This window comes from Scyliorhinus torazame, chromosome 13, assembly GCF_047496885.1.
Source record: "Scyliorhinus torazame isolate Kashiwa2021f chromosome 13, sScyTor2.1, whole genome shotgun sequence".
Taxonomy (NCBI): domain Eukaryota; kingdom Metazoa; phylum Chordata; class Chondrichthyes; order Carcharhiniformes; family Scyliorhinidae; genus Scyliorhinus; species Scyliorhinus torazame.
This window is the reverse complement of record NC_092719.1, coordinates 113,277,867-113,305,405: the sequence shown is the minus strand read 5'-3', so window position 1 is coordinate 113,305,405 and position 27,539 is coordinate 113,277,867. Positions and strand designations below refer to the sequence as shown.

At 53.7% G+C, this 27,539-nt stretch overlaps 1 protein-coding gene across 1 annotated transcript in view; it reads left to right on the top strand.

Moving 5' to 3' along the window:
* dnah1 (dynein, axonemal, heavy chain 1) overlaps positions 1 to 27,539 on the top strand; it is a 1,119,271-nt gene that overhangs the window by 739,588 nt on the left and 352,144 nt on the right. Inside the window, exon 51 of the mRNA XM_072472076.1 lies at positions 20,800 to 20,971. Within this exon, the coding sequence (XP_072328177.1) occupies positions 20,800 to 20,971 (172 nt within the window). The remainder of the gene's footprint in view (positions 1 to 20,799; positions 20,972 to 27,539) is intronic.

Genomic DNA, 27,539 nt, shown 5'->3' with positions numbered 1-27,539 from the left:
GCAAAATAAATATTGCATTCGCTCCATATATTGGGACCAGTCATCCATACCTGCATTTAAACTTTCCAACTTCCCTTTGTGTGACATATCTGCCAGAGGTAAGGGCATCCTGAGGCCTATGAAAAGTGGGCCGAGTCTTGAGACGATGGCGCCGTTAGCTGCTCCACTTTATTTTTGTCACCAGTGTTGAATCCAGACAGTGACCACAAGGAAACGATGATGGAGGCAAAGCGATAAAATTTAATTACACAGTACTACTGTCTACAACTCCACTCCCCAATGGGTCTCCCTTTATGTCCACTGGCCTCCCCTTGTTAAAGGAAGCCCCCCCCCCGCCCCCAATCAGGGAAGCTCGTATTTAGTATACAATTGACGTTTTATAAATAAGACTGTTGATTCAATGTCACTCCTAACTTGTTCTGCTTAATGTTTACCCCATGGTATTTAAACGCTCCCGAAACCTGACATCTCGGGCGAAATTCTCCGTTATCGGCGGAAAGTCCGCCGATCGGCGCAAAAAACGGCGCAAATCCCACTTGCGTCACGTCATAAAAATGGGCCGATAGTCTCCGGCCCGAAATGGGCTAGCAGCGACGTGACGGGATCCGCGCTTGCGCAATGGTTCACGCCGTGCAGCGTCATACGCGCTGCACGGCGTGACGGCTCATAAGGCCGCGCAGCTCCCCCCCACCCGACCGCAACACCCGACCGCAACACCCGACTGGATGGCTAGCCGTCGCTCAGCCCCGAGGTTCGAGTCACGCGATGTGGAGGCGCTCCTGGACGCGGTGGAGCAGAGGAGGGACGCCCTGTATCCCGGGCACGGCCGCAGAGTTGCCCCACGCCACAGCCGGCGTCTGTGGAGGGAAGTGGCAGAGGCCGTCACCACTGTGGCCCTAACACCACGGACAGGCACCCAGTGCCACAAGAAGGTGAACGACCTCGTCAGAGCAGGCAGGGTGAGCCTCCCCCATATCCCCCATATCCCCCCTGCCCATATCCCCCCTCCCCCATATCCCCGATATCCCCCCTCCCCCATATCCCCCCTCCCCCATATCCCCCATATCTCCCCTCCCCATATCCCCCCTCCCCCATATCCCCCCTCCCCCATATCCCCCATATCCCCCCCTCCCCCATATCCCCCCTCCCCCATAGCCCCCCTCCCCCATATCCCCCCTCCCCCATATCCCCCCTCCCCCATATCCCCCCTCCCCCATATCCCCCCTCCCCATACCCCCCTCCCCCATATCCCCCCTCCCCCATATCCCCCCTCCCCATACCCCCCCTCCCCATATCCCCCCTCCCCCATATCCCCCTCCCCATATCCCCCATATCCCCCCTCCCCCATATCCCCCCTCCCCCATATCCCCCCTCCCCCATATCCCCCATATCTCCCCTCCCCCATATCCCCCCCTCCCCCATATCCCCCCCTCCCCCATATCCCCCCTCCCCCATACCCCCCTCCCCCATATCCCCCCTCCCCATATCCCCCCTCCCCCATATCCCCCATATCCCCCCTCCCCCATATCCCCCCCTCCCCCATATCCCCCCCTCCCCCATATCCCCCCTCCCCCATATCCCCCCTCCCCATATCCCCCCTCCCCCATATCCCCCCCTCCCCCATATCCCCCCCTCCCCCATATCCCCCCTCCCCCATATCCCCCATATCCCCAAGTGAATCCAGCCCTAACCTTAACCTCTGCAATGCACGCGCAACCGATGGCGTGCATTCATATACCTGCCTAACACTGTTGCCTTTTACCCCTGCCACCACCCCCCGCACAGGAGAAGCGCGCACACAACAATAGGGAGCATGTGAGGACTGGGGGAGGGCCCGCTGATGAGAGGCCACTGACCGTACACGAGGAAAGGGCCCTGGAACTAGCTGACGGACCTGAGGACCGGGAGGTTGCTGATGCAGAGGTCGGGGCCCCACGAGCAAGTGAGCCACCAACAGCCCGTCCCCATATCCCCCCTCCCCTATATCCCCCTCCCCCGTATCACCTGATCACTGCCTGATGTCTAACCATGCATGCTTCATTGTGTATCGCAGGACCAAACGTCCAGGCACCCATCCCCGCAGATGCACACCGCCCGCAGGATGCCCCTCGGAGACCACGGGAGACGGAGAGACCCGGACCCTCCGGCATGCGACGCCCGCAGGGTGCCCCTCGGAGGCCACGGGAGACGGAGAGACCCGGACCCTCCAGCATGCGACGCCCGCAGGATGCCCCTCGGAGACCACGGGAGACGGAGAGACCCGGACCCTCCAGCATGCGACGCCCGCAGGATGCCCCTCGCACACCACGGGAGACGGAGAGACCTGGAGCAACAGGGAGACGACACCCCCGTCACGTGCGGGAGCGACCACCCAGCGATGAGGGGGGCAGCCACAGGCCCCCGTCACATCCGAGCCAGGACACCACTACCCAGGACACCACTATCCAGGACACCCCTACCCGGGACACCACTACCCAGGACACCCCTACCCGGGACACCACTACCCAGGACACCCCTACCCGGGACAGCACTACCCGGGACAGCACTACCCGGGACAGCAGTACCCGGGACAGCACTACCCAGGACACCCCTACCCGGGAAGACGAAATACCGGACAGTGACTCAGAGTGGATGGGTGGAGACGAACCCCCACCCCAAAGTGCCATGGACTCAGAGTGGGACGAAGAGCACGACACAACGCCACTGCTGTCACCAACACCCTCCACCATCGCAGAAACACTCACCACGGTTGGGCACTTTAGTGATGAGGCGTCTGGTACACTCACTGGTGCGCACAACACAGCCGTCCCGATACAGCAGGTGGAGGTAGGAGCAGCAGAGGGACCGGGCGGTCGGAGGGCAGCCCAGGCCAAGCGAACATCTGCCGCCCAGATGGATCCCGGGTTCCTGCAGTTACCACACCCACACATAGATCCGATGCAACCACCGACACGGAGACGAGCGAATAGGGTGACGGGTGGCTTGCGGCGGCTGCGGTCGCAGGTGGAGGAGTCCACCCGCGTCCAGGAGCTGGGAGTGGTCCCGGTCATGCGTGCCACCCAGGCTGACACCGCACGGGTGGCGTCCGCGGTGGAGGCAATGGGTGCGACGGTGTCAGACATGGGGAACGGTTTGCGAGGCCTGGGGCCTTCCGTGCAGGCGGCGTCTGTGGCCCAGGAAATGGCTGCCCTCTCACAGGAGGCCATGAGCCAGTGCCAGCGCCAGATGGCAGAGGCGCTCAACGCCATAGCCCAGTCTCAGCAGGCCATGGCCCAGTCTCAGTAGGCCATGGCCCAGTCTCAGCAGGCCATAGCCCAGTCTCTGCAGGCCATGGCCCAGTCTCTGCAGGCCATGGCCCAGTCTCAGCAGGCCATGGCCCAGTCTCAGCAGGCCATGGCCCAGTTTCAGCAGGCCATAGCCCAGTCTCAGCAGGCCATAGCCCAGTCTCTGCAGGCCATGGCCCAGTCTCTGCAGGCCATGGCCCAGTCTCAGCAGGCCATCGCTGAGGGCATCGGCGCCAGTGGCCATGTGCGAGCCGGCGTCGCACTGTCACAGACAGGGTTCGACAACCCCCTGGGCTCCATGGCTGCAAACCTGCAGACCCCTGTCGATACCAGCACGGGCCTCCAGGACTGGCAGCGCCAGATGTCGGGGGCGCGTCGGATGGCCAGTCCGTTCGCATCCCCCACCCATGTAGAGGCCTGGGGGCCATCGGGTACCCCGAGGGAGGAGGAGGTGGTGTGGTCCGTCCCGGCTCCCTCTGTAGGGGAGGTCCCGGTACACCGCGACACCTCGGACTCCCCCACTTCCGTCCCAGGTGCATCGGGTGGGCAACGGGCAGGACAGGCTGGCAGCTCGCCATCCCAGTCGCCCGGGCCGCAGCCTGGCCCATCTAGGCCAGGACGCCCCAGGAAACGGCCGCCAAAGGGATCCAGTGTCAGAGGGCAGGAATCACAGGAGTCCACCTCCAGTTCTGCTGTACCGTCTGGGGAACCACATAGACGTAGTCAAAGGGCCTGTAAGGCCAAACAATTAGACACTGAGTAAGTTGGCACGGGTGCAGGGCACAGATGAGTTTTAGGGGCTAGGGCACGTGCATGAACTCCTTTGGTTATTAAAGTCAATGTTACACCTACCGAAGCTGCCTTTGTGCTCTGTCCAAAGTGTGCGGGCGTGTCATGTACGTTGAGCGCAAGTGTGTGTGTGACGGGTGGTCTTACCTCAGCCCCAGGTGAGTCTGCCCCCTTCCCCCTGGGCCGCCATCAACATCCCCCGGGCAGAGGACGGGACCATGCGCTGCAGTGTCACAGCCGCATGCAGGGATGGTCCGGGTGGATGGTGGTACTGTGGCCACGGGTCAGACATAGTCCAACGATGTAGAGCCAGGAGCTCATCGGAGGCGGGTTGTCATCATCCTCCATGGCCTGCGATAGACACGCGTCCACCCGCAACTGTGTGAGCCCGGCCCGTTGTGCCGCCGGTGGATCGGCAATTGGGGGGGGGGGGTGGTGTGCATGCGGGTGGGGTGTGTGGGGTTGGGGAGGGGGGTGAGGGTGCTGGGTGGGTGGATGGGTGGGGGGTGTGGGTGGTCGGCTGTTGTCATGGTGTGCGGTCTGTGGCCATACTACCCGATTCCCACGCCCATCCAGTCAGTGAAGCGGGCGTCTATCAGTCTGTCCCGTGCCCGCTGGGCCAGCCGGTAACGGTGGACAGCCACCCGCCTGTGTCTACCCCGTCTGCCCTGACCATTGCCCCCATCCCCCTCATCTGGGGAGGACTGGGCCTCTTCCTGCTGCTCCTCCACTCCGCCCTCCTCTGCCTGCGGCACATTGCCCCTCTGCTGGGCTATGTTGTGCAGGACGCAGCACACCACAATGATGCGGCCGACCCTATCTGACCGATACTGGAGGGCGCCCCCAGAGAGGTCCAGGCACCTGAAACGCATCTTCAGCACGCCAAAGCACCTCTCGATCACTCCCCTTGTCGCTACATGGGCATCATTGTAGCGGTTCTCCGCCTCATTGCGTGGCCTCCGTATAGGCGTCATCAGCCACGATCGCCATGGGTAGCCCCTGTCGCCCAGCAACCAGCCCCTCAGCCGGGGATGGCGTCCCTCGTACATGCCGGGGATGGATGACCGCGACAACACGAATGAGTCGTGTACACTGCCTGGGTGACGGGCGCAGACGTGCAGGATCATCATGCGGTGGTCGCAGACCACCTGTACGTTCATTGAATAGGTCCCCTTCCTATTAGTGAACACGGCCCTGTTCTCTGCACGTGGCCGCACGGCGACGTGCATCCCATCGATCGCGCCCTGGACCATGGGGAACCCGGCAACGGCAGAGAAGCCCACGGCCCGGGCATCTTGGCTGGCCCGGTCCACGGGGAAGCGGATGTAGCGGTGCGCCATGGCATAAAGGGCATCTGTCACTGCCCCGATGCACCGATGCACCGATGTCTGCGATATGCCGGACAGGTCCCCACTCGGTGCCTGGAATGACCCCGTTGCATAAACGTTCAGGGCCACCGTAACCTTGACGGACACGGGGAGTGGGTGTCCCCCGCCAGTGCCACGCGGTGACTGGTGTGCCAGCAGGTGGCAGATGTGTGCCACGGTTTCCCGGCTCATCCGGAGTCTCCTCCTGCATTCCCGGTCCGTGAGGTCCTGGTATGACTGCCGGGGCCGGTACACACGGGGCGCCCTCGGGTGCCTCCGTTGCCGTGGGGCCGCGACGTCCTCCTCCCCCTCCTCGTCCTGTCGGTCAGGTGTCCCTCCAGCCTGGGCGGCTGCCGCCTGCCCCTCTGCGGCAGCCTGCGCCGCCTCTCTGGCACGCTCCTCCTCCTCCTCCTCCTCCTCCTCCTCATCCAGGGCAACATAGACATGAGCGGCTGCCACCACGGCGGCCAACATCGCTGGATGGTCTGAAAACATGACGGCCTGGTGGGGGGGAGGGGAACGACGACATGTCATCATTGCCCATATCCCCTCCTCCCCCCAGCCAGGTGGCATGGACCGCATGGGTCCAACTGTTGGAGGCTGGCACCTGGCCAGGTGGACCAACTCATTTGCCCTCCCATCACCCACCCCGGCACGGACCCCCTCCCCAACCTCCACCCCAGCACGGACCCCCCCAACCCCCAACCTCCACCCCGGCACGGACCCCCCCCCAACCTCCACCCCGGCACGGACCCCCTCCCCAACCTCCACCCCAGCACGGACCCCCCCCAACCCCCAACCTCCACCCCGGCACGGACCCCCCCCAACCTCCACCCCAGCACGGACCCCCTCCCCAACCTCCACCCCAGCACGGACCCCCCCACAACCCCCACCCTGGCACGGACCCCCCCCCAACATCCACCCCGGCACGGACCCCCTCCCCAACACCCAACCTCCACCCCAGCACGGACCCCCTCCCCAACCTCCACCCCAGCACGGACCACCCCCAACCTCCACCCCGGCACAGACCCCCTCCCCAACCTCCACCCCAGCACGGACCCCCCCCAACCCCCAACCTCCACCCAGCACGGACCCCCCCCAACATCCACCCCGGCACGGACCCCCTCCCCAACCCCCAACCTCCACCCCAGCACGGACCCCCTCCCCAACCTCCACCCCAGCACGGACCCCCCCCCAAACCCCAACCTCCACCCCAGCACAGACCCCCCCCCCAACCTCCACCCCGGCACGGACACCCTCCCCAACCCCCAACCTCCACCCCAGCACGGACCCCCTCCCCAACCTCCACCCCAGCACGGACCCCCCCCAACCCCCAACCTCCACCCCAGCACGGACCCCCCCACCAACCTCCACCCCGGCACGGACCCCCTCCCCAACCCCCAACCTCCACCCCAGCACGGACCCCCCCCAACCTCCACCCCAGCACGGACCCCCCCCCCAACCTCCACCCCAGCACGGACCCCACCCAACCTCCACCCCAGCACGGACCCCCCCCACAACATCCACCCCGGCACGGACCCCCTCCCCAACCCCCAACCTCCACCCCAGCACGGACCCCCTCCCCAACCTCCACCCCAGCACAGACCCCCCCCAACCCCCAACCTCCACCCCAGCACGGACCCAACCTCCACCCCGGCACGGACCCCCTCCCCAACCCCCAACCTCCACCCCGGACCCCCTCCCCAACCTCCACCCCAGCACGGACCCCCCCCCAACCCCCAACCTCCACCCCAGCACGGACCCCCCCCCCAACCTCCACCCCGGCACGGACCCCCTCCCCAACCCCCAACCTCCACCCCAGCACGGACCCCCCCCCAACCTCCACCCCAGCACGGACCCCCCCCACCTCCACCCCGGCACGGACCCCCTCCCCAACCTCCACCCCAGCACGGACCCCCTCCCCAACCCCCAACCTCCACCCCAGCACGGACCCCCTCCCCAACCTCCACCCCAGCACGGACCCCGCCCAACCCCCAACCTCCACCCCATGCAAGGACCCCCCCAACCTCCACCCCAGCACGGACCCCCTCCCCAACCTCCACCCCAGCACGGACCCCCCCCCCCAACCTCCACCCCGGCACGGACCCCGTCCCCAACCCCCAACCTCCACCCCAGCACGGACCCCCTCCCCAACCTCCACCCCAGCATGGACCCCCCCAACCCCCAACCTCCACCCCAGCACGGACCCCCCTCCCCAACCTCCACCCCGGCACGGACCCCCTCCCCAACCCCAAACCTCCACCCCAGCACGGACCCCCCCCCAACCTCCACCCCAGCACCGACCCCCTCCCCAACCTCCACCCCAGCACGGACCCCCTCCCCAACCCCCAACCTCCACCCCAGCACGGACCCCCCCCCCAACCTCCACCCCGGCACGGACCCCCTCCCCAACCCCCAACCTCCACCCCGGCACGGACCCCCCCCCCCCAACCTGCACCCCAGCACGGACCCCCTCCCGGCACTCCCCCGGAGCCCAGCCTACTCTAACCACCCCCCCCCCCCCCCCCCCCCGCCGCACACACACACACCCAAGCCGAGACACACCTCTCCTCACGCAATCAGTCTGCGGCCACGCCATTTCCTGCCCAGAGCCAACCCCCCAGGCCGTCACTCACCTCCTCGCTGGTCGGCATGAGCCTGGAGCACCGGGTCACGCTGATGAAAAGGAGGTTTGATTCACGTCGACGTGAACGGTCATCACGTCGACGGGACTTCGGCCCATCCGGAAGGGAGAATATCGGCAGGCCGAAAATCGGCTGCCTTGCGCAGACCCGTGACATTCTCCGCGGCAGCGGCGCCATTAACGCCCCGCCGACTTTTCTCCCTTCGGAGACTTCGGCGGGGGCAGGGGCGGGATTCACGGCGGCCAACGGCCATTCTCCGACCCGGCGGGGGGTCGGAGAATGACGCCCCTAACCTTTAATTATGTCTTTATTTTTTCGATCACCTATTGCTAGAATTGTACAGAACCTCCCCATGGAAATTCATTAACATGCATTAAAGACACCTGCTAGTTTCTCCTTATAATACCAATAAAACATTGCTGGGTCTGCCTTAAGAGGAATACAATTTGTTTTCACCAAGATAAACCTCACTGAGAAATACCATAACCTTGACACAACATTCAGCCCATAAGCTCAATTTCCACAGTTTCCCTTCTATATCACCAGCTTCTTTAGGTGGTTTCAAAACATTTCCCATTGAAATTTCTCACTCAGTAGGGGGTCCATCCTGACATCTTGTACCCTTTGATTTTCTTCAAACCTCGAGCTACTAGTTTGGCTTTAGCGGTCAAGTGCATCTTTTCTCTACATAGCCACCTCTGTGATAGATCTGGCTGTGCCTCGTCTGGTATTTTAGTGTATGCACTAAATTCTTTGAAATTAAATCAATAGCACTAAACGACATAGGGTCAGATGATGTGGAGTCTGTGTGGGTAGAGTTGAGGAACCACAAAGGCAAAAAAACCATAATGGGAGTTATGTACAGGCCTCCTAACAGTGGTCAGGACCAGGGGCACAAAATGCACCACGAAATAGAAAGTGCATGTCAGAAAGGCAAGGTCACAGTGATCATGGGGGACTTCAATATGCAGGTGGACTGGGTAAATAATGCTGCCAGTGGACCCAAGGAAAGGGAATTCATTGAATGTTTACAGGAGGGCTTTTTGGAACAGCTTGTGATGGAGCCCACGAGGGAACAGGCCATTCTGGACTTAGTGTTATGAGCCAGACTTGATTAAAGATCTTAAAGTAAGGGAGCACTTAGGAGGCAGTGATCATAATATGGTCGAATTCAATCTCCAATTTGAAAGAAAGAAGGTAGAATCATATGTAAAGGTGTTACAGTTAAATAAAGGTAACTACAGGGGCATGAGGGAGGAACTGACGAAAATCGACTGGGAGCAGAGCCTAGTGGGAAAGACAGTAGAACAGCAATGGCAGGAGTTTCTGGGAGTAATTGAGGACACAGTACAGAGGTTCATCCCAAAAAAAAGAAAGGTTATCAGAGGGGGGATTAGGCAGCCATGGCTGACAAAGGAAGTTAGGGAATGCATCAAACAAAAGAGAAAGCCTATAACGTGACAAAGAGTAGTGGGAAGTCAGAAGATTGGGAAGACTACAAAAACAAACAGAGGATAACAAAGAGAGAAATAAGGAAAGAGAGGATCAAATTTGAAGGTAGGCTAGCCAGTAACATTAGGGATGATAGTAAAAGTTTCTTTAAATACATTAAAAACAAACGGGAGGCAAAAGTTGACATTGGGCCGCTCCAAAATGACGCTGGTAATTTTGTGATGGGAGACAAGGAAATAGCTGAGGAACTGAATAAGTACTTTGCGTCAGTCTTCACAGTAGAAGACATGAGTAATATCCCAACAATTCCGGAGAGTCAGGGGGCAGAGTTGAATATGGTAGCCATCACAAAGGAGAAAGTGCTAGCGAAACTAAGAGGTCTGAAAATTGATAAATCTCCGGGCCCAGATGGGCTACATCCTAGAGTTCTAAAGGAGATAGCTGAAGAAATCGTGGAGGCGTTAGTTATGATCTTTCAAAAGTCACTGGAGTCAGGGAAAGTCCCAGAGGATTGGAAAATCGCTGTTGTAACCCCCCTGTTCAAGAAGGGAACAAGGAAAAAGATGGAAAATTATAGGCCAATTAGCCTAACCTCGGTTGTTGGCAAGATTCTAGAATCCATTGTTAAGGATGAGATTTCTAAATTATTGGAAGTGCAGGGTCGGATTCGGACAAGTCAGCATGGATTTAGTAAGGGGAGGTTGTGCCTGACAAACCTGTTAGAGTTCTTTGAAGAGATAACAAATAGGTTAGACCAAGGAGAGCCAATGGATGTTACCTATCTTAACTTCCAAAAGGCCTTAGATAAGGTGCCTCACGGGAGACTGCTGAGTAAAATAAGGGCCCATGGTATTCGAGGCAAGGTACTAACATGGATTGACGATTGGCTGTCAGGCAGAAGGCAGAGAGTTGGGATAAAAGGTTCTTTTTCGGAATGGCAACCGGTGACGAGTGGTGTCCCGCAGGGTTTAGTGTTGGGGTCACAGCTGTTCTCTTTATATATTAACAATCTCGATGACGGGACTGAGGGCATTCTGGCTAAGTTTGCCGATGATACAAAGATAGGTGGAGGGGCAGGTAGTATGGAGGAGGTGGGGAGGCTGCAGAAAGATTTAGACAGTTTAGGAGAGTGGTCCAAGAAATGGCTGATGAAATTCAACGTGGGCAAGTGCGAGGTCTTGCACTTTGGAAAAAAGAATAGAGGCGTGGACTATTTTCTAAACGGTGACAAAATTCATAATGCTGAAGTGCAAAGGGACTTGGGAGTCCTAGTCCAGGATTCTCTAAAGGTAAACTTGCAGGTTGAGTCTGTAATTAAGAAAGCAAATGCAATGTTGTCATTCATCTCAAGAGGCTTGGAATATAAAAGCAGGGATGTACTTCTGAAGCTTTATAAAGCATTAGTTAGGCCCCATTTAGAATACTGTGAGCAATTTTGGGCCCCACACCTCAGGAAGGACATACTGGCACTGGAGCGGGTCCAGCGGAGATTCACACGGATGATCCCAGGAATGGTAGGCCTAACATACGATGAACGTCTGAGGATCCTGGGATTATATTCATTGGAGTTTAGGAGGTTGAGAGGAGATCTAATAGAAACTTACAAGATAATGAATGGCTTAGATAGGGTGGATGTAGGGAAGTTGTTTCCATTAGCAGGGGAGACTAGGACCCGGGGGCACAGCCTTAGAATAAAAGGGAGTCACTTTAGAACAGAGATGAGGAGAAATTCCTTCAGCCAGAGAGTGGTGGGTCTGTGGAATTCATTGCCACAGAGGGCTGTGGAGGCCGGGACGTTGAGTGTCTTTAAGACAGAAGTTGATAAATTCTTGATTTCTTGAGGAATTAAGGGCTATGGAGAGAGAGCGGGTAAATGGTGTTGAAATCAGCCATGATTGAATGGTGGAGTGGACTCGATGGGCCGAATGGCCTTACTTCCGCTCCTAGGTCTTATGGTCTGTCCAACTTTCTATCTCTTATTGTTTGGCATCCTTATCAACTTAACTTCTGATTTGTTAGTACCACTAAAAACTTCTCAATCACTAGGATTTCTACTCCTAGTGACGTTCCTAGCTTGTTCTATGGTCCATGTTCTTGTCAAACTATGACCTCTGCTCACCCTCCACTCTGGAATACTACCACAAAATCTTTCCCTCCTGTGATCAGAGTCCCTTTTGCAAATCCGTTATCTTTTACAAGGGACACGATCACTTCTCAGTCCCCTTTCAGAACTCACACTGTGTTTTCTGGCCTTCCATATCTTTACCTCATTTTGCCAATCCATGGGTCTTATCATACATCCCTCATTTTGCACATTCAGCCAATGTTTGTATTTGCCATTGGTTTTTCCTGTAATGATTTTGTCCCTCCCCATACGTTACTCTCGTTACTACTTTGGGGAATTGTCTTTTTGGATGAATAGCTTTATCCTGTGCTTCAGCATTACTTGTTCATATTCAGTCATCCCTCTATCTGCAGAAATCTGCTACTCATAACTATACAACACATGTGCATATAAAGTGCTTGGCACCTCTTTGCTTTCTATGTCCTGTTCTGAATCTGTAACGGTATAATCCGTGTCAATTAGCCTAGAGGAATGCACTCTTGGAACAGCTTGATTCCCATGTTGTACAATCACTGTTTTTCCATCACTGCCTATAACCTTGCCAGGTCCTTTCCATTTGTTCTGACCTCTTGTCCCATTGATTAAACTATATTCCCAATGGCCTTGTGCGGTGCCATAAGGCTCGCCAAATTTTCTCTGACACTTTCATTAAAGCTTTCCTGCTTGCATGCAAAGCATTCAAGTGAGCAGAAAAAGTAACGCTAATGGTAGTTCCTTCAAGAGCAGAGGCAGGGGCAGCATCCGATAGCACTGAAGGCAACTTTGGTTTCCTTTGGTACACTAATTGGTACGGACTGTGCCCCCCAACCATTTCCAAAGAATTCTTTGCATGTACCATTCATGTCAGCACCATTTGCAACTTGCAATCCAGTTGATTGGCCAATATCTTATGTAACATGTCATCTATCGCTGCATGATTCCTCTTGTCCAAACCATTGCTGAACGGGCTCTCAGCTTAATATGATATTCAAATTTTTACACTTGCCCTAAAATTCCTCATTCACAAATTCAGGAATTATCAGTTATTAGTCAGAAATGTTGTTGTTCCTAATCCAATACCATCCATTTCTCCATGACCTTATCAACAACAGTCCATTTGTCCTTACCATGTATTACTGTAGCTAGGCCAAATCCAGTCACCATATCCACAAAGCGTAGCATTAAAAAAAACAATCCTTGTCCCATACTTGGAAGTCCATTGCCACTGTATCATTAAGTTTCCTGGCTGGTGGCAGACTCACAGCACGACATGGTGTATCCTTCATATTTAGCGCAAATGTCATATTGAACCGTGACTTGTTCCATAAGGTTGTCATATTCTTTATCAGCCATCCCAGCATCCCACAGTTGAGCTTTCCGTTTTTGAGTTGCTGGATGTGAAAATTGTCTGTGCAACTACCAAGCAATAATCTTTTTATCTACCAAACGTGTTTCCCCAGAAGTTGCCAAGATTGCTTGAACTTTTTAATGAGAAATATCTGGCTTCCTTAATGGCAGGCAGTAATGATCTGACCAAGTAAAATGTAGATCCACAGTTTTCCAGAACACAATCGCTCTGTCATTTTCCATGTCTAGCTTCATCTGTGCTTGTTTTCATTGAAGATCTGCTCAACAATAGAGACATCTTGTTAGAGACCACATCAGTACTGATGAAGAGACCAATCCCAGCTCTCGTGCAAGGGATAACTACTCTTTTGGAAGAAGTTAGCATGTTATCACCAAACCTGAAGCAGTTGAAGCTTCCATACTCCTTAATCTTCCGCCGATCTGCTCATTGAGAAGCAGTTAAACCAGTCCAGTCCACGCACTTTGGAAGTACAACTGCTGTCTAAAATTGCATAGGGATTGGAGCCATCAAAATCCAATTACTGGATTCAAACAATCAGTGGCCAATGTAATTCCTTCACTGCAATCACCATCATCATTTTCTGTCTTGGAAGTATCTGTTTCATGCATTACTTCAAAAACACAATTCTTTCACTGCGGGCAGTTCATTGAGTAATAATACTTAAAATCACGCCGATAAATATTCCCTGTTAATTTCTCAGATTCAAGTGCCTATGGTCGCCGTCACTGATGCACTCTTAGTCTCAACTTTCAAATTGGCTAAAAGTACGACCACATTCAGACCAGCTATCAGCAACCAGGTCCTTGGATTGGAATCTGCGAATAATATTTTGTCAATCTCGGAAACCGGTCACCATGAAATCCTCCATCTATTGCTTCACCACAGAATTTTCTGTATGTGATTGGAAACTGACTGGAAATGACGGTTTCCCCCAAAATGTTTTTAAGGCAGCAGCTATTTCATCTTTGCCATGAAATTGAACCCCTGTCAAAACCAAAAGTCTAGTGACATGAGAAATGCATGCACAATCCAATAATTTGAAAACCTGTAGTCTCTGGAATTTCAAGACTAACTGTTTCAGACTCTTCTACCACTTATCTATGTCCATAATGTACTCCTCCACAGACTATCTGTTTTGTTAAATCTACCAAAAGCTGCTCATGCCTCACACACGTCCAACAACTCATCTTTTTTGTAAAACCTATCAAATAAATTGTAAGAGAAGGGCTAATTCTGCTTCAGGGCGCAATTCTCTGGAAACAATTCTAAGTGTGGTAGCAAGCGGAAATTGCCACAAGCTTCCCACCGCTCGGCCCAGCAAGGTCGGCAACGCAATTCAACATTAATTGGTCCACTTAATGAGGCCTCACGGGATTCTTGCCACAAAGAATGGCTCGCCAGCTGATACGCTGGCACAGCGCTCACCAACCCCCTGCTAACAAGATCGAGCAGCAGTTAAACTGCACGTGCTCAGCCAATACCAGCCAGCTTGCAACAATGGCGCCCAGGAGACCAGCCCCAAGATTCAGGGACGCTGGCCTGGGAAGGCTCCTGGAAGAGGTGGAGGCCAGGAGGGATGTCCTGTTCAGAGACTCCCGGAGGATTGCCCCAAGGCTGCCAATGCTGCCTGGGATGAGGTGGCAGCTGCAAGCTCGAGTAGTATGACCAAGAGGACTGGCCAGCAGTGCAGGAAGAAGGTCAATGACCTACACTGGGCAGCACGAGTGAGTAGACACCAACCCCCCGCCTACCTACACAAGGGAGCATCCACCCCCCCAACACCCCATGCGACCTTCAGCCTTCCCCTCCCCCCACAAACTCCCCTTCAACATTGCCTTCACACCCCTCCCCCCACTTTGAACCACACATGTGGCTAACAATGCCCTCTCTGTGTCCCCGCAAGAAAAGCTCTCCCACAAGAGCTCCACTGCTCACAACCACCCTCTGAGCAGTGGGGTGCCAGACAGAAGGAGGTGACCGGGGATAGATCGGTTACCCATGCGGAGGCTGGTGGACGCCACAGAGGTGAGGAACCACCGGGCTCCACCCGTGGACCACCTTGAATTGTATCAGGCTAAGCCTGGCACACAACGAGGATGCGTTGACTCTACTCAGGGCATCCTCCCACAACCTTCTAACTCCTTGCCTAATTCTTCCTCCCACTTTCGCTTCACTTCCCCTATCGGGGCTCCGGGGCTCCCTCCCATTCCATGAGCTCTTTATAAATATCCGAGACCTTCCCCTCCCCCACTCCCGTTCTTGACACCTTGTCCTGTATCCCCTGGGGCGGTAGGTGCAGAAAGGTTGAGATCTGCCTCCGTGCAAAGTCCCTCATCTGCAGGCTTCGGAACCCATTCCCCCCCGGGCAGCTCAACCTCCTCCTCCAAATCCTCCAAGCACGGAAAGCTGCTGTCAATAAACAGGTCCCCAAACCGCTCGATCCCAGCTCGCTGTCATCTCCGGAACCCCCCCCCATTCAGCCCCCCCGGCGCAAACCGGTGGTTGCCACAAATAGATGTCCTAATTTCTACCGTAGTTTTACATTGCTGATATAGTTCAGACTCAGAAATAAATTTGGTGGATAGTCAAAGCTTGGATTTTGAAATGTCCTTCTGCCACTCTGTAACTAAAATTGTCAGCAGCAGTGTACTTCTTTTTCTCTCAGAAGATAGAAACAAAACGTATTATTCAGCAACCAATGAGCGAAACATAATGTTCGCCCTCTGCTACATGGGTGCCAATAATTGCATGTTGGAAGAATGGGTCTGAAGCAAGCCTGTACATTAAAACAGGTTTATTTCCAGGACAGGACAACAAAACAAAGTCACAGACTTTCCCAGTTCCTCCTCCTCTCAGTGTTCCAGCTGTCCCCATATATAGGTGCACCAATACCATCACCTGTTTAACAATGCAATTGTTTTAATCGTGTAATTGCTATTAAACCTTTACAATCCAATTTTTATTGAACAAAGTTCAATTCCAACCATTACAACGTAACAGTATAATTTAAAATATATTGACAGATACAACAAAGACAGATACAACAAAGTACTGAACACTTGTGCCCCAGAGCTATCCATGCCCCTAGTCAAATTATCCCAGTGCAGTTACAACACTGGCAACTACCCAACAATGTGCGATATTGTTAACAAAACGCAGAATAAATCCCATCCAGTTAACTAATGCCCTATTCATCTTCTCTTAATGGTCAGAAAGGTAATGGAAAACAGTGTTATCAAGTGCCACTTGCTCACCAAAACCTGCTCACTGATGTTCAGTTTGGGTTCCACGAGGGTGAGTCAGCTCCAGACTTTAGTACAGCCTTGATCCAAACATGTACCAAAGTGCTGAATTCCAACTGTGAGATGGGAGTGACTGCCCTTGACATCAGGTGCCATTTGGCCGAGAGTGGCATCAAGGAACCCAATCAAAATTGAAATCAATGGGAATCGGAGAATATTCTCAACTTGTTGTAGTCAGCTATTTGAGGCTAATCAACTCAGCCCCAGGATATCATTGCAGGAATTCCTCAGGGCAGTGTTCTCCTAATCCAACCATATTTTCCTTTATCATAAGATCAGAATTGGGGAGTTAATTGATGATTGCACAATGTTCGTTTCCATTTACAGCTACTCAGATAATGGAGCAGACCATGTTGTTATGGCACTCTGAGCAGGTACGCGGTCAGTTCCAGCTCCACAGACCCAGGAGTCCCAACATAAGTGAATTAACCAATAATGTGTGTGTTTTCCTTTAACCATTGACTGCTCCAATGAGTTACAGGCACCAAATTTATAAGTAGAGCATTAACAAACAGTTTACTTATAAAACAAATAAAAGATGAACAAATACAAGAAATAATGGAACTATGATCTACTAGCCTGCCTATTCCTCAAACCCTGTTCTACCCTCCACCCAGACACACACAAGTCAGATACACAGTGAGGGGGTAGGGGAAGAATTAAAATAACGGGAACTGAAGGAAAAGGTTTGAGATGAATCTTCGCTGATGTCGTTGTGGCTTCTCGGTGCCGGTCTTCTATGCATGCGACTCTCTGGTGAATGGATTTATACAAGAGATTTAGATCAGTTCAATTCTGTCCTTCAACACCAGATGGCGCCTCCGTCTCCCTGAGATATTGCTGGAGCTTTAAACCTGAGAATTTACAGACTTTTCCATCTCTGTGCAGAGACCTCGGCTGTATTCTCAGATTGAGCTTTTCCCAACTATTCAGACAGAGGACTAAAGTATTACAGACCTGATGAGAAACTGCTTGAAGCCTTTCACTCCATAAGTTCCCTTCACAGATCTGACTGCTGCCTGCAGTGTTCCAAATAAGAGTGCCTTCACAGGCCTGGCTAGGAGCCTTTTAAATCGCCTGGCAGAGAGAGAGAGGCAGAGTGTCTTCCACCTGCTTCCTGCTATGTCTTCTCGCAAAACTCAGGACAAAAATGGAGCTCTTTCTATGACCAGCCTTTTTTCCAGAAGATTCTGAATGGCTCCACCAATCGCAAGCAACAACAGGAGATGGCTCACTACTCCAGGTTCACTGATTTGCTGCGTGCCAAGTGAATCAAACAGACATCACGGGCTCTGCCACAGAACCTAAAGGGAAAGTCCTGGGCTAGTTCATTAGACCACGAGTGTTTTGGTTTGCCAAAGGTCTGTAGCTGAAGCAAAACTCCCAGTGTTGCAGCAGCTAAGAAGAATGTTGTAGATTAAAGGTAATCAGCAGGACAGGAATTTTAAAAACACAGAACAGGCAAAGATTTTCCAACAGTATCCTAACAATGTCTGCATGCAGCAAGATCTGGATAACATTCTAGCTTGGGCTGATAAGTGGCAAGTGTCAGGCAAAAAGACCATTACCAACAAGAGAGTGTCTAACCATCTCACCTTGACATTGAATGGTATTACCATTATTGATTTCCCCACTATCAACAACCTGGGGGCTTCCATTGACAAGAAATTTAGCTGGATCTGCCACATAAATATTATGACTGCAAGAGAAAGTCCAAAGTTGGGAATTATGTGGCAAGTATAACACCTTCTGAATCCCCAAAACCTGTTCACCATTTCTAAGGTACAAAACAGGAGTGTGATGGAATATTCCCTATTTGCCTGAATGAATGCAGCTTTAATGAGAGAAACTCAGTATCATTTGGATAAGCAACCCACTTGATCAGCATTTCAAACCCATGTTTTCTACCACCAGATGACGAAGGGCAGCAGGCAAATGTTCCTTCACTGTTAACTGGATCAAAACCCTTGATCTCGCAGGGGTGGGGATGACACTTCTGATAAATGCGGTGGGGGGGGGGGGGGTGGGGGGGGGGGGGGGCTGTTGGTGACAGTTCTGATAAAAAAGAATCCAGTTCCAGATGGAGAAGGTAGTGGAAGATCAGTGGGGCGGTATGTGATGGTAATGGGAGTGCTGGAGGGTACATTGGTTTTGGTGAGTGTTTACGCACTGAATTGGGAAAATGTAGGCTTTATGAAGAGGATGGAGGCGGCGATCCCGGGCATGGACACACACCAGTTGATTTTGGAGAGCGAACCTGAATAAGGTCCTGAACCCGAAAGAGGTCCGCTCCAGGTCAAAGTGGCGTTTCGGAGGGTGTGGGCGAAGCTATTCATGGCATTTATGACAGAGATGGGGGGGCGGTGGGGGGAGGGGGGAGGACCCATGGCGATTCTTACATCCGGCGGGGGTGGGAGAGAGGGCATTTTCCTCCTCTCACTGGTGCATAAGGTCTACTCACAGATCAACTTTTTTATAATGGGGAAGGCTCTGCTGCCGGGGATAAGAAAGCTGAGTACTCTGCGATAGTAATTTCCGGCCATGCAACTGACAGATGTGGTTTTGGAGATGGGCCAGCTCGACAACTGCCATGGAGTTTGGATGTGGGGCTGTTAATGGACCTTTGGGTTTGTGTAAAGATGGCCAAGGCGTTGGATGATTATGTAGAGAGGTTCAACAGGAATAGGGAGATTTCTCCCTCGGTGTTATGGGAAGCCCTGAGGGTGGTTGTGAGAGGGGGGGGGGGGGGGCGATTGCATATAAGGCGCAGGTGGATAGGGAAGTAAGAGAGGAAAGCCAGTGGTTGGTGGATGATATAAAGAAAGTGGATGGGAAGTGTCTGGAGGACCCTACCCCAGCTTTTGGCGAACAGGAAGCTGTAGCAGGCACAATTTGACCTGGTGTCCACTGATAAGGCAGCACGGCAGATGAGACAGGTGAGAGTCGCACACTAAGCCAACATTTGTGGCTCATCTCTCACTGCCCTTGAGGTGGTGATGGTGAGCTGCCTTCTTGAGCCATTAGAGTTCATTGGTATAAAAACAGAAAATACTGGGAAAATTTAGCAGGTCTGGCAACATCTTTGGAACAGAGTTAATGTTTCAAGTCCTCAGTCTTTTGCTTTTATTTTACAGTTGCAGGGTGGCATGGTGGCACAATGGTTAGCACTGCTGCCTCACAGTGCCAAGGATCTGGGTTCAATTCCGGCCTTGAGTGATTGTCTCCACACGGAATTTGCATGTTCTACCTTTATCTGCGTGGGTTTCCACCGGGTGCTCCGGATCACTCCCACAGTCTAAAGATGTTCAGGTTAGGTAGATTGGACATGCTCAATTGCCCCTTAGTGTCCAAAGATGTGCAGGTTGGAAAGAGTTGCTGGATGAGGCGGGGGAGTGGGCCTGGGTATGGTTCTGTTTCGGAGAGTCGATGCAGACTCAATGGGCCAAATGGCCTCCTGCACTGTAGGAATTCAATGAGTTCATCTGGTGTAGGTTCACCTACAGTGCAGTTAGGAAAGTTTCTATGTTATATCAGCTTGTGATCGAGTTTTAGCTTTGTTACTTATTAAATTCATAAATATTTTGTTTGCTTATCTGGAACACCAGGATGGTAAGTCACCCATCAAAGTGGCCTTTTGACTGTTTTGGTCATCTGGGGCGAAATTCTCCGGTATCGGCGCGATGTCCTACGACTGGCGCCCAAAACGGCGCAAATCAGTCGGGCATCGCGCTGCCCCAAAGGTGCGGAATGCTCTGCATCTTGGGGGGCCGAGCCCCAACCTTAAGGGGCTAGGCCCGCGCCGGACTAATTTCCGCCCCACCAGCTGGCGGAAAAGGCCTTTGGTGCCTCGCCAGCTGCCGCGGAAATGACATCTCCGGGCAGCGCATGCAAGGGAGCATTAGCGGCCGCTGACGGCACTCCCGCGCATGCGCAATGGAGGGAGTCTCTTCCGCCTCTGCCATGGTGGAGACCGTGGCGAAGGCAGAAGGAAAAGAGTGCCCCCACGGCACAGACCCGCCCGCGGATCGGTGGGCCCCGATCGCGGGCCAGGCCACCGTGGGGGCACCCCCCGGGGCCAGATCACCCCGCGCCCCCCCCCCCCCCCCCCCAGGACCCCGGAGCCCGCCCGCGCCACCTTGTCCCGCCGGTAAGGTAGGTGGTTTAATCTACGCCGGCGGGACAGGCATTTTAGCAGCGGGACTTCGGCCCATCCGGGCCGGAGAATCGCGGGGGGAGGGGCCCGCCAACCGGCACGGCGCGATTCCCGCCCCCGCCGAATATCCGGTGGTGGAGAATTCGGCAACCGGCGGGGGCGGGATTCACGCCAGCCCCCGGCGATTCTCCGACCCAGCAGGGGGTCGGAGAATCTCGCCCCTGGTTTTTGGTAAATCCCACTCCTCGATATGTAATTAACTGAACATTGCATGACAAATGGTGATCTTTTATGTAAGTCATTTGGATCAGAATCTGTGTTTTCTTTCCCCCAGTCCAATTGGAGAAGTGTTCAGAGCTCGTCTGCGCCAGTTCCCATCTCTTGTGACATGCTGTACCATTGACTGGTTTAATGAATGGCCAACTGAAGCGCTCATGTCTGTTGCTGAAACCTATCTAGGAGAGCTGCCGGAGCTCGATGCCAGGCCAGATGTCCTGTCTGCACTGGTGAGTCTTCAATTGTTGGGATCTTCAACTTCAACTGGCTCTGCATAGAGTCATGAAGTTTTTATAGAATAGAAAGAGACCCTTCAGCCCGTGGTGCCCACACCGGCCATCATGCACCGATCTACTCCAGGCCCATTTTCCAGAACCTGGTCCGTAGCCTTGTTTGCTAGGGCATTTCAAGTGCTCATCTAAATACTTCTTAAAAATTGAGGGTTCCCGCCTCCGTCACACTTTCAGGCAGTGAGTTCCAGATTCCAACCACCCTCTGGGTGAATTTTGTTTTCTTCACAGCACACCTAAACCCCCTACCCATTACCTTAAATCTATGCCCCCTGGTTATTGGCCTCACTGCTAAGGGGAAAGGTTCCTTCCTATCCACCCTATTCATGCCTCTCGTAATTGAATACACTTTAATCAGGTGAGCTTTCTCTGCTCCAAGGAAAACAACCTCAGCTAAACCAGCTTTTCTTCATAGGTGAAATGCTTCAGCCTAGGCAACATTCTGGTGAATTTCCTTTGAACCCTCTGCAGTGCAATCACTCCCTTCCTATAGTGTGGCAACCAGAACAGCACACAGTACCCCAGCTGTGTCCTAACTACCATTTTATACAGTGCCATCATAACTTCTCTGATCTTACATTCTATGCCTCATCTAATAAAGACAAATATCCCTTATGCTTTCTTAACCACCTTATCTACCTATCCTGCTGTCTTCAGAAATCTATGGACATGCACACCTTGGGTCCTTCTGATCCTCTGTTCGTCCTAGTGTCTTACCATTAATTGTATTTTCCCTTGTCTTGTTAGCCCTCCCAAAATGAATTACCACACACTTTTCAGGGCTAAATTCCATTTGCCACTGTTCTGCACATCTAACCAGCCCATCTATATCGTCTTGTAATCTGAAGCTTTCCTCCTCATTATTTACGCCCCCCCCCCCCCCCCCCCCCCCCCCCCCCCCCCCCACCGCCGGCAGTGGGATTCTCCATTCCGCCAACCGGCCAATGGGATTTCCCATTGTGAGGAGCCCCACGCTGTCTGGAAATCTCCGGGCGTGGGTGTGCTGCAGGCGCAACGGAGAATCCCAAAAGCAGAGAATCCAGCCCCATATCTCCGACGTTCATATCCAGATCATTAATGAACACTACAAACAGCAAGGGACCCAGCACCTATCACTGCAGAACACCACTGGACACAGGCTTCCACCTTCGACCATCACTCTGCCCCTTCCACTAAGCAAATTTTGTATCAATTTTCCAAATTGCCCTGGATCCCGTGGGCTCTCATCTTTTTTAAAAATATTTTTATTCCAGGCATTTTACAGATGTACATAAAAACATCAGAAGGCCAAAACATCAACATGAACAAAAACCACAAGCCCCCAACTTCCCCCGATACCAACACCCCAACACACCCCGCCTTCCTGATTTTTTCCTCTTCATCTTCCCCCCCGCACACCCCCAATTCCATCCCCCCGACCCATCAATTAATCTTGAAGAAATCAGCGAACGGTTTCCATCTCCAGGTGAACTCCTCTTTCGACCCCAGCAAAGTGAACTTGACCTTCTCCAAATGCAGGAGATTCTGCCAGGTCACTCGCCTTCGGCGGCTCCGTATCCCGCCTGTGACTCCCGGATCTTCCGATGCACCGAATATCACCACCTCTGAACTCAGTGCCGCTCCCACACCCAGAATTACGGACATGACATCCGAGAACCCCTGCCAGAACTCTCTCAGCTTTGGACACGCCCAGATTAGGTGGACGTGATTCGCGGCTCCCCCGCACACCGCCCACACCTATTCTCCGCCCCTGTTCATCCCACACAACCGTCATCAGGACCCTATACACCACCTTAAACTGGATGAAGCTTAACCTCACACACAATAAGGACACATTCTGCAGGGCCTCTTTCCACGTTCTGGCCCTCATCTTCCTCCTCCCATTTACATTTAATCTCCTCCACCGGAACGTCCTCCCACTCCCATCAACTTACTGTATATATCCAACACTCTTTCCCCCCCCCCCCAAATATCATCCTCCGATAACATCTTAATAATAATCTTCCTTGCTACAAGTAGGCTTACACTGCAGTGAGGTTACTGTGAAAATCCCCGAGTCACCACATTCCGGCACCTGTTCGAGTACACAGAGGTAGAATTCAGAATGTCTAATTCACCTAACAGCACGTCTTTCGGGACTTGTGGGAGGAAACCGGAGCACTCGGGAAAATCCACGCAGACACAGGGAGAACGTGCAGACTCTGCACAGACAATGACCCAAGCTGGGAATCGTACCTGGGACCCTGGCGCAGTGAAGCAACAGTGCTACCTTGTCCTGCAACAAGGGCGGCGGGGTGGCTAGTACTGCTGCCTCATGGCGCTGAGGACCTGGGTTCGATCTCGGCCCCGGTTCACTGTCCATGTGGCATTTGCACATTCTCCCCGTGTCTACGTGGGTTTCATCCCCACAACCCAAAAAGATGTGCAGGGTAGGTGGATTGGCCACCATTAAATTGCCCCTTAATTGGGAAAAAGAATTGGAAACTCTAGATTTTAGGGCAGCACAGTGGCACAGTGCTGCCTAAACTGCTGCCTCACAGTTCTGAGGACCTGGGTTCGTTCTTGGCCCCCGGTCACTGTCAGTGTGGAGTTTGCACTTTTCTTCCCATGTCTGCATGGGTCTCACCCCCACAACTCAAAAGGATGTGCAGGGTAGGTGACTTGGCCATGCTAAATTGCCCCTTAATTGGAAAATAAGAATTGGGCACTCTAAATTTATTTTTTTAAATAAAAAAAAGCCTTCTCCTGCAACACCAGAGGCGGCAGCCCCGGGAATGACGGCTACTCTCTCCTCACAAAATTCATCACCTGCGGGTACTAAAATCATTCCCTTTTGGCAACTCATCCATCTCCTCCAGAGCTGCAAATTTACCCCCTATAAGCAAGTCCCTAAAGTACTCTACCTTCACCTGCTGCCACTCCCAGAAGCCTTCATCCAGGACTGCTGGCACAAACTCAAGATTATCACCTATCGGCACCCACTACGACAATGCCTCGAACCCAGAATGTTGCCTACACTGGCTCCACAACTGCAACGCCGAAACCACCACTGGGCTCACAGAGTACCTGACCAACGAGAATGGAAAGTGTGCCAACAACAGTGCCCTCAAACTCACCCCCTACACGTTGCCGCCTCCATCGGCCCTCATGCCGACCCCTCCTTCTCCGCCCATTTCCTCACCATTTCAATGTTTGCCACCCAATAATAAGTCATAAAACTTGGCAACGCCAGCCCTCCCGCCACCTCTCCAAAAACACCCTCCTCACTCGCAGGATTTTCGCTGCTCACACAAACCCCAAAATTATTCCGTTCACTTTCCTGAAAAGGGACTTGGGGACAAAGATGGGGAGGTTCTAGGACACGAACAAGAACCTGGCCAGCACCGTCATTTTAATCGCCTGTACGTGCCCAGCCAGTGACAGCGGCAACACATCCCACCTCTTGAAATCCACCAGCCTCCATCAGCCGTGCCAAGTTAAATTTATGTACCTGTGTCCAACTCCATGCCACCTCGATTCCTAGATACCGAAAACTCGCCCCCATCACCCGAAACGGCAACTCCGCTAACCTCCTCTCCTGCCCGCTAGCATTGATCAGCAACACCTCGCTCTTCCCTATGTTCAATTTGTATCCCGGCCAAATTCCTTCAAGGTGACAATGATCCTTTCAAAGCTGCCCGCCGGGTCCGGAATATATAGCAACAGAGCGTCCGCATACAGCGGGACTCTGTGCTCAGCTATCCACCCCCTCCCCCACAACACACACACACGCACACAATCCCTTTCCAACCCCTCGACACCCTAAGTGCCATTGACAACAGCTCTACCACCAAGGTGGAAAGCGGGCAACACTGCCTCATCCCCGATGTAGCCTGAAGTACCCCAAACTCGTCCTGTTCGTCCGGACACTCGCCATTGGCGCCTTGTACAGCAGCCGAACAGAATGCACGAACCCCTGGCCAAACCTGAACTGACTCAGCACCTCCAACAAATATGCCCGCTCCACCCAATCAAAGGCCTTCTCCACATCCATTGCCACTACTACTTGTACCTTCAGCCCCTCCGAGAGCATCTTAAGCAACCTGCGCTCATTCGCCAACAACTGCCGCCCATTCGCAAACCCCGTCTGGTGCTTCCTTATCACCCCCGGCACACAACCCTCTATCCGAGGCGCCAACACCTTTGCCAACAGCTTCGCATCAACATTAAGCAGCGATATCGCACGGTACAACCCACACTGCTCCGGATCCATATCCTTCTTCAAAATCAGGAAAATAGATGCCTACAGCAATGTTAGGTGGAGTTCCCCCTACACCTCACCTCGTTGTACATCCTCACTAGCAGCTGCCCCAGCTCCATGCCAAACTTCTTATAAAATTCCACTGGGAACCGGTCCAGCCCTAGGACCTTCCCTGCCTGCATCGCACCCATGCTGTCCATCACCTCCCTCAACCCGATTGGGGCCCTCAATCTCTGCACCCTACCCTCCTCCATCCTAGGGAGCTTCAACCCATTCAGGAACCGTCTCATCCCCTCTTCCCCAGGCGGCGGCCTATAGAAGGCCTGAGATACTCCATTTACCCCCTATGGGTTTGCCATCAACCTATCCCTCTCACCCTACAAATTTTCCTTTCCGCTGCCTGCTTCCTCAGCTGGTGGCCAGCATTCTACTCACGTGTTCCCCGTACTCACACATTGCCTCCTGGCCCTCTGCGACTGCCCTACCAACTTCCCTGTGGACGCTAACCTGAACTCCATCTGGAGCCTCTGCCTCTCCTTTAACAATCCCTCCTCTGGCACCACAAAGTACCTCCAATCCACCCTCAGATTCTCATCTATCAGCCACGCTCTCTCCTCTCGTTCCACCCTCTCCCTATGTGCCCGGGTCAAATAAATTTGCTCCACATTAAGTGCCTTCCATAGCGTGGCCGTGACCTCCCCGGTGTCATTCAGTTCCACATAGCCCCGGATGGCAGCCCTTTCCCTCTTGCACACCCCGTTATCTGCCAACAACCCCACATTCAACCTCCACTGCGGCCGTTGGGTCTCCCCTGCACCATCCACAAATCCACCCAGTGCGGCGCCTGTTCGGAAACCACGATCGCCAAATACTCCAGTCGGTGAACCCCGCCAGCAGCACCTTATCCATCACAAAGAAATCAGTCAGAGTACTGCCAATGCACATGTAAGAAGTACGAAAACTCCTTTGCCCTCGGCCTCCCAAACTTCCATGGGTTCCCCCCGCCATACAATCTCTGAACCCCCTCAGCTCTCTAGCCACCACTGACACCTTTGACGACTTAGGACTCGTCCGGTCCAACCTCATATCTAGAACTGTATTAAAATCGGCCCCCATTATCAGCCGATCCATGTCCAAGAACGGGATCCGCCCTAACACCCGCCTCATAAAGTCCACGTCGTCCCAATAGAGGCATAAACATTCACCAGGACTACCACCATCCCCTCCAGTTTCCCATCTGACTATCACATATCTACCGCACCGGATAGGCCACAATGCTCCTCACCTCAAATGCCACTTTCTTATTGACCAGCACTGCCAGCCCTCTCGTCTGCACCTCCCACCCTGGGTGGAACACCTGCCCCACCCATCCTTTCCTCAGCCTCGTCTGGTCCTCCAACTTCAGGTGCGTCACCAGCAGGAACACAACGTCCGCCTTCAAATTCCTCAAGTGCCTGAAAACAAGCGATTGCTTAATCAGCCAATTCACATTCCACATAACCAGCCTTGTCGGGGGGGGGGGGGGGGGGGGGGGGGGGCCTCCCTGCCCCCTGTCCTGCCAATCAGGCATACCTCTTTTTAAGCCAGTCCCCAACCCTGGCCTGCGTCATACATACCTCCGGACACTGCCCCAAGGTCTCTCCCTTCCCAATTGCGCCACGCCGACCACATCCATGCCAGCATCCCAACCCCCACCCCCAAACAAAGAACCAACCCATTTCCCCCTCCCCCACACCTTCCTCCTGACAACCCCCCACTTCACTCCCATTAACTGGCCCACACAGCTAGCATGGTGGCTCCTGCCTCACCCTCCCAATCTACCCCTCCGAGCTTCCAGCAAAGAACAAAAAAGGCACACACACCATCACCGCTCCTCCGTCGTAACCTGCCTCAATCCACCCAACCAATGTGCCCCACAATTTACACAGAACTCCTCTCTAAATTTCAATGCACTTCTCCCAGTCCATGATCTCTCATTTGGTCAATCGCCTCCTCCAGCGAGTCAAAATTCAATTCCTACTTTTGATGCGTCACCCACAAGCAGGCAGGCCACATAACTCCAAACATCATCCCTTCTTGTAGAGGGCGGCCTTTATCCGATTATACCCGACCCTCTGCTTGGCCAGCCCCGCACCCAGGTCCTGGTAAATCTGCAGCTCACTCCCCTCCCAGGTCTGCCTCGCCCACCTCAGGATCTTCTCTTTATTCTAGAACCGATGCAGCCTCACTACCATTGCCCTTGGCGGCTCCCCCACCTGCGGCCTCCTA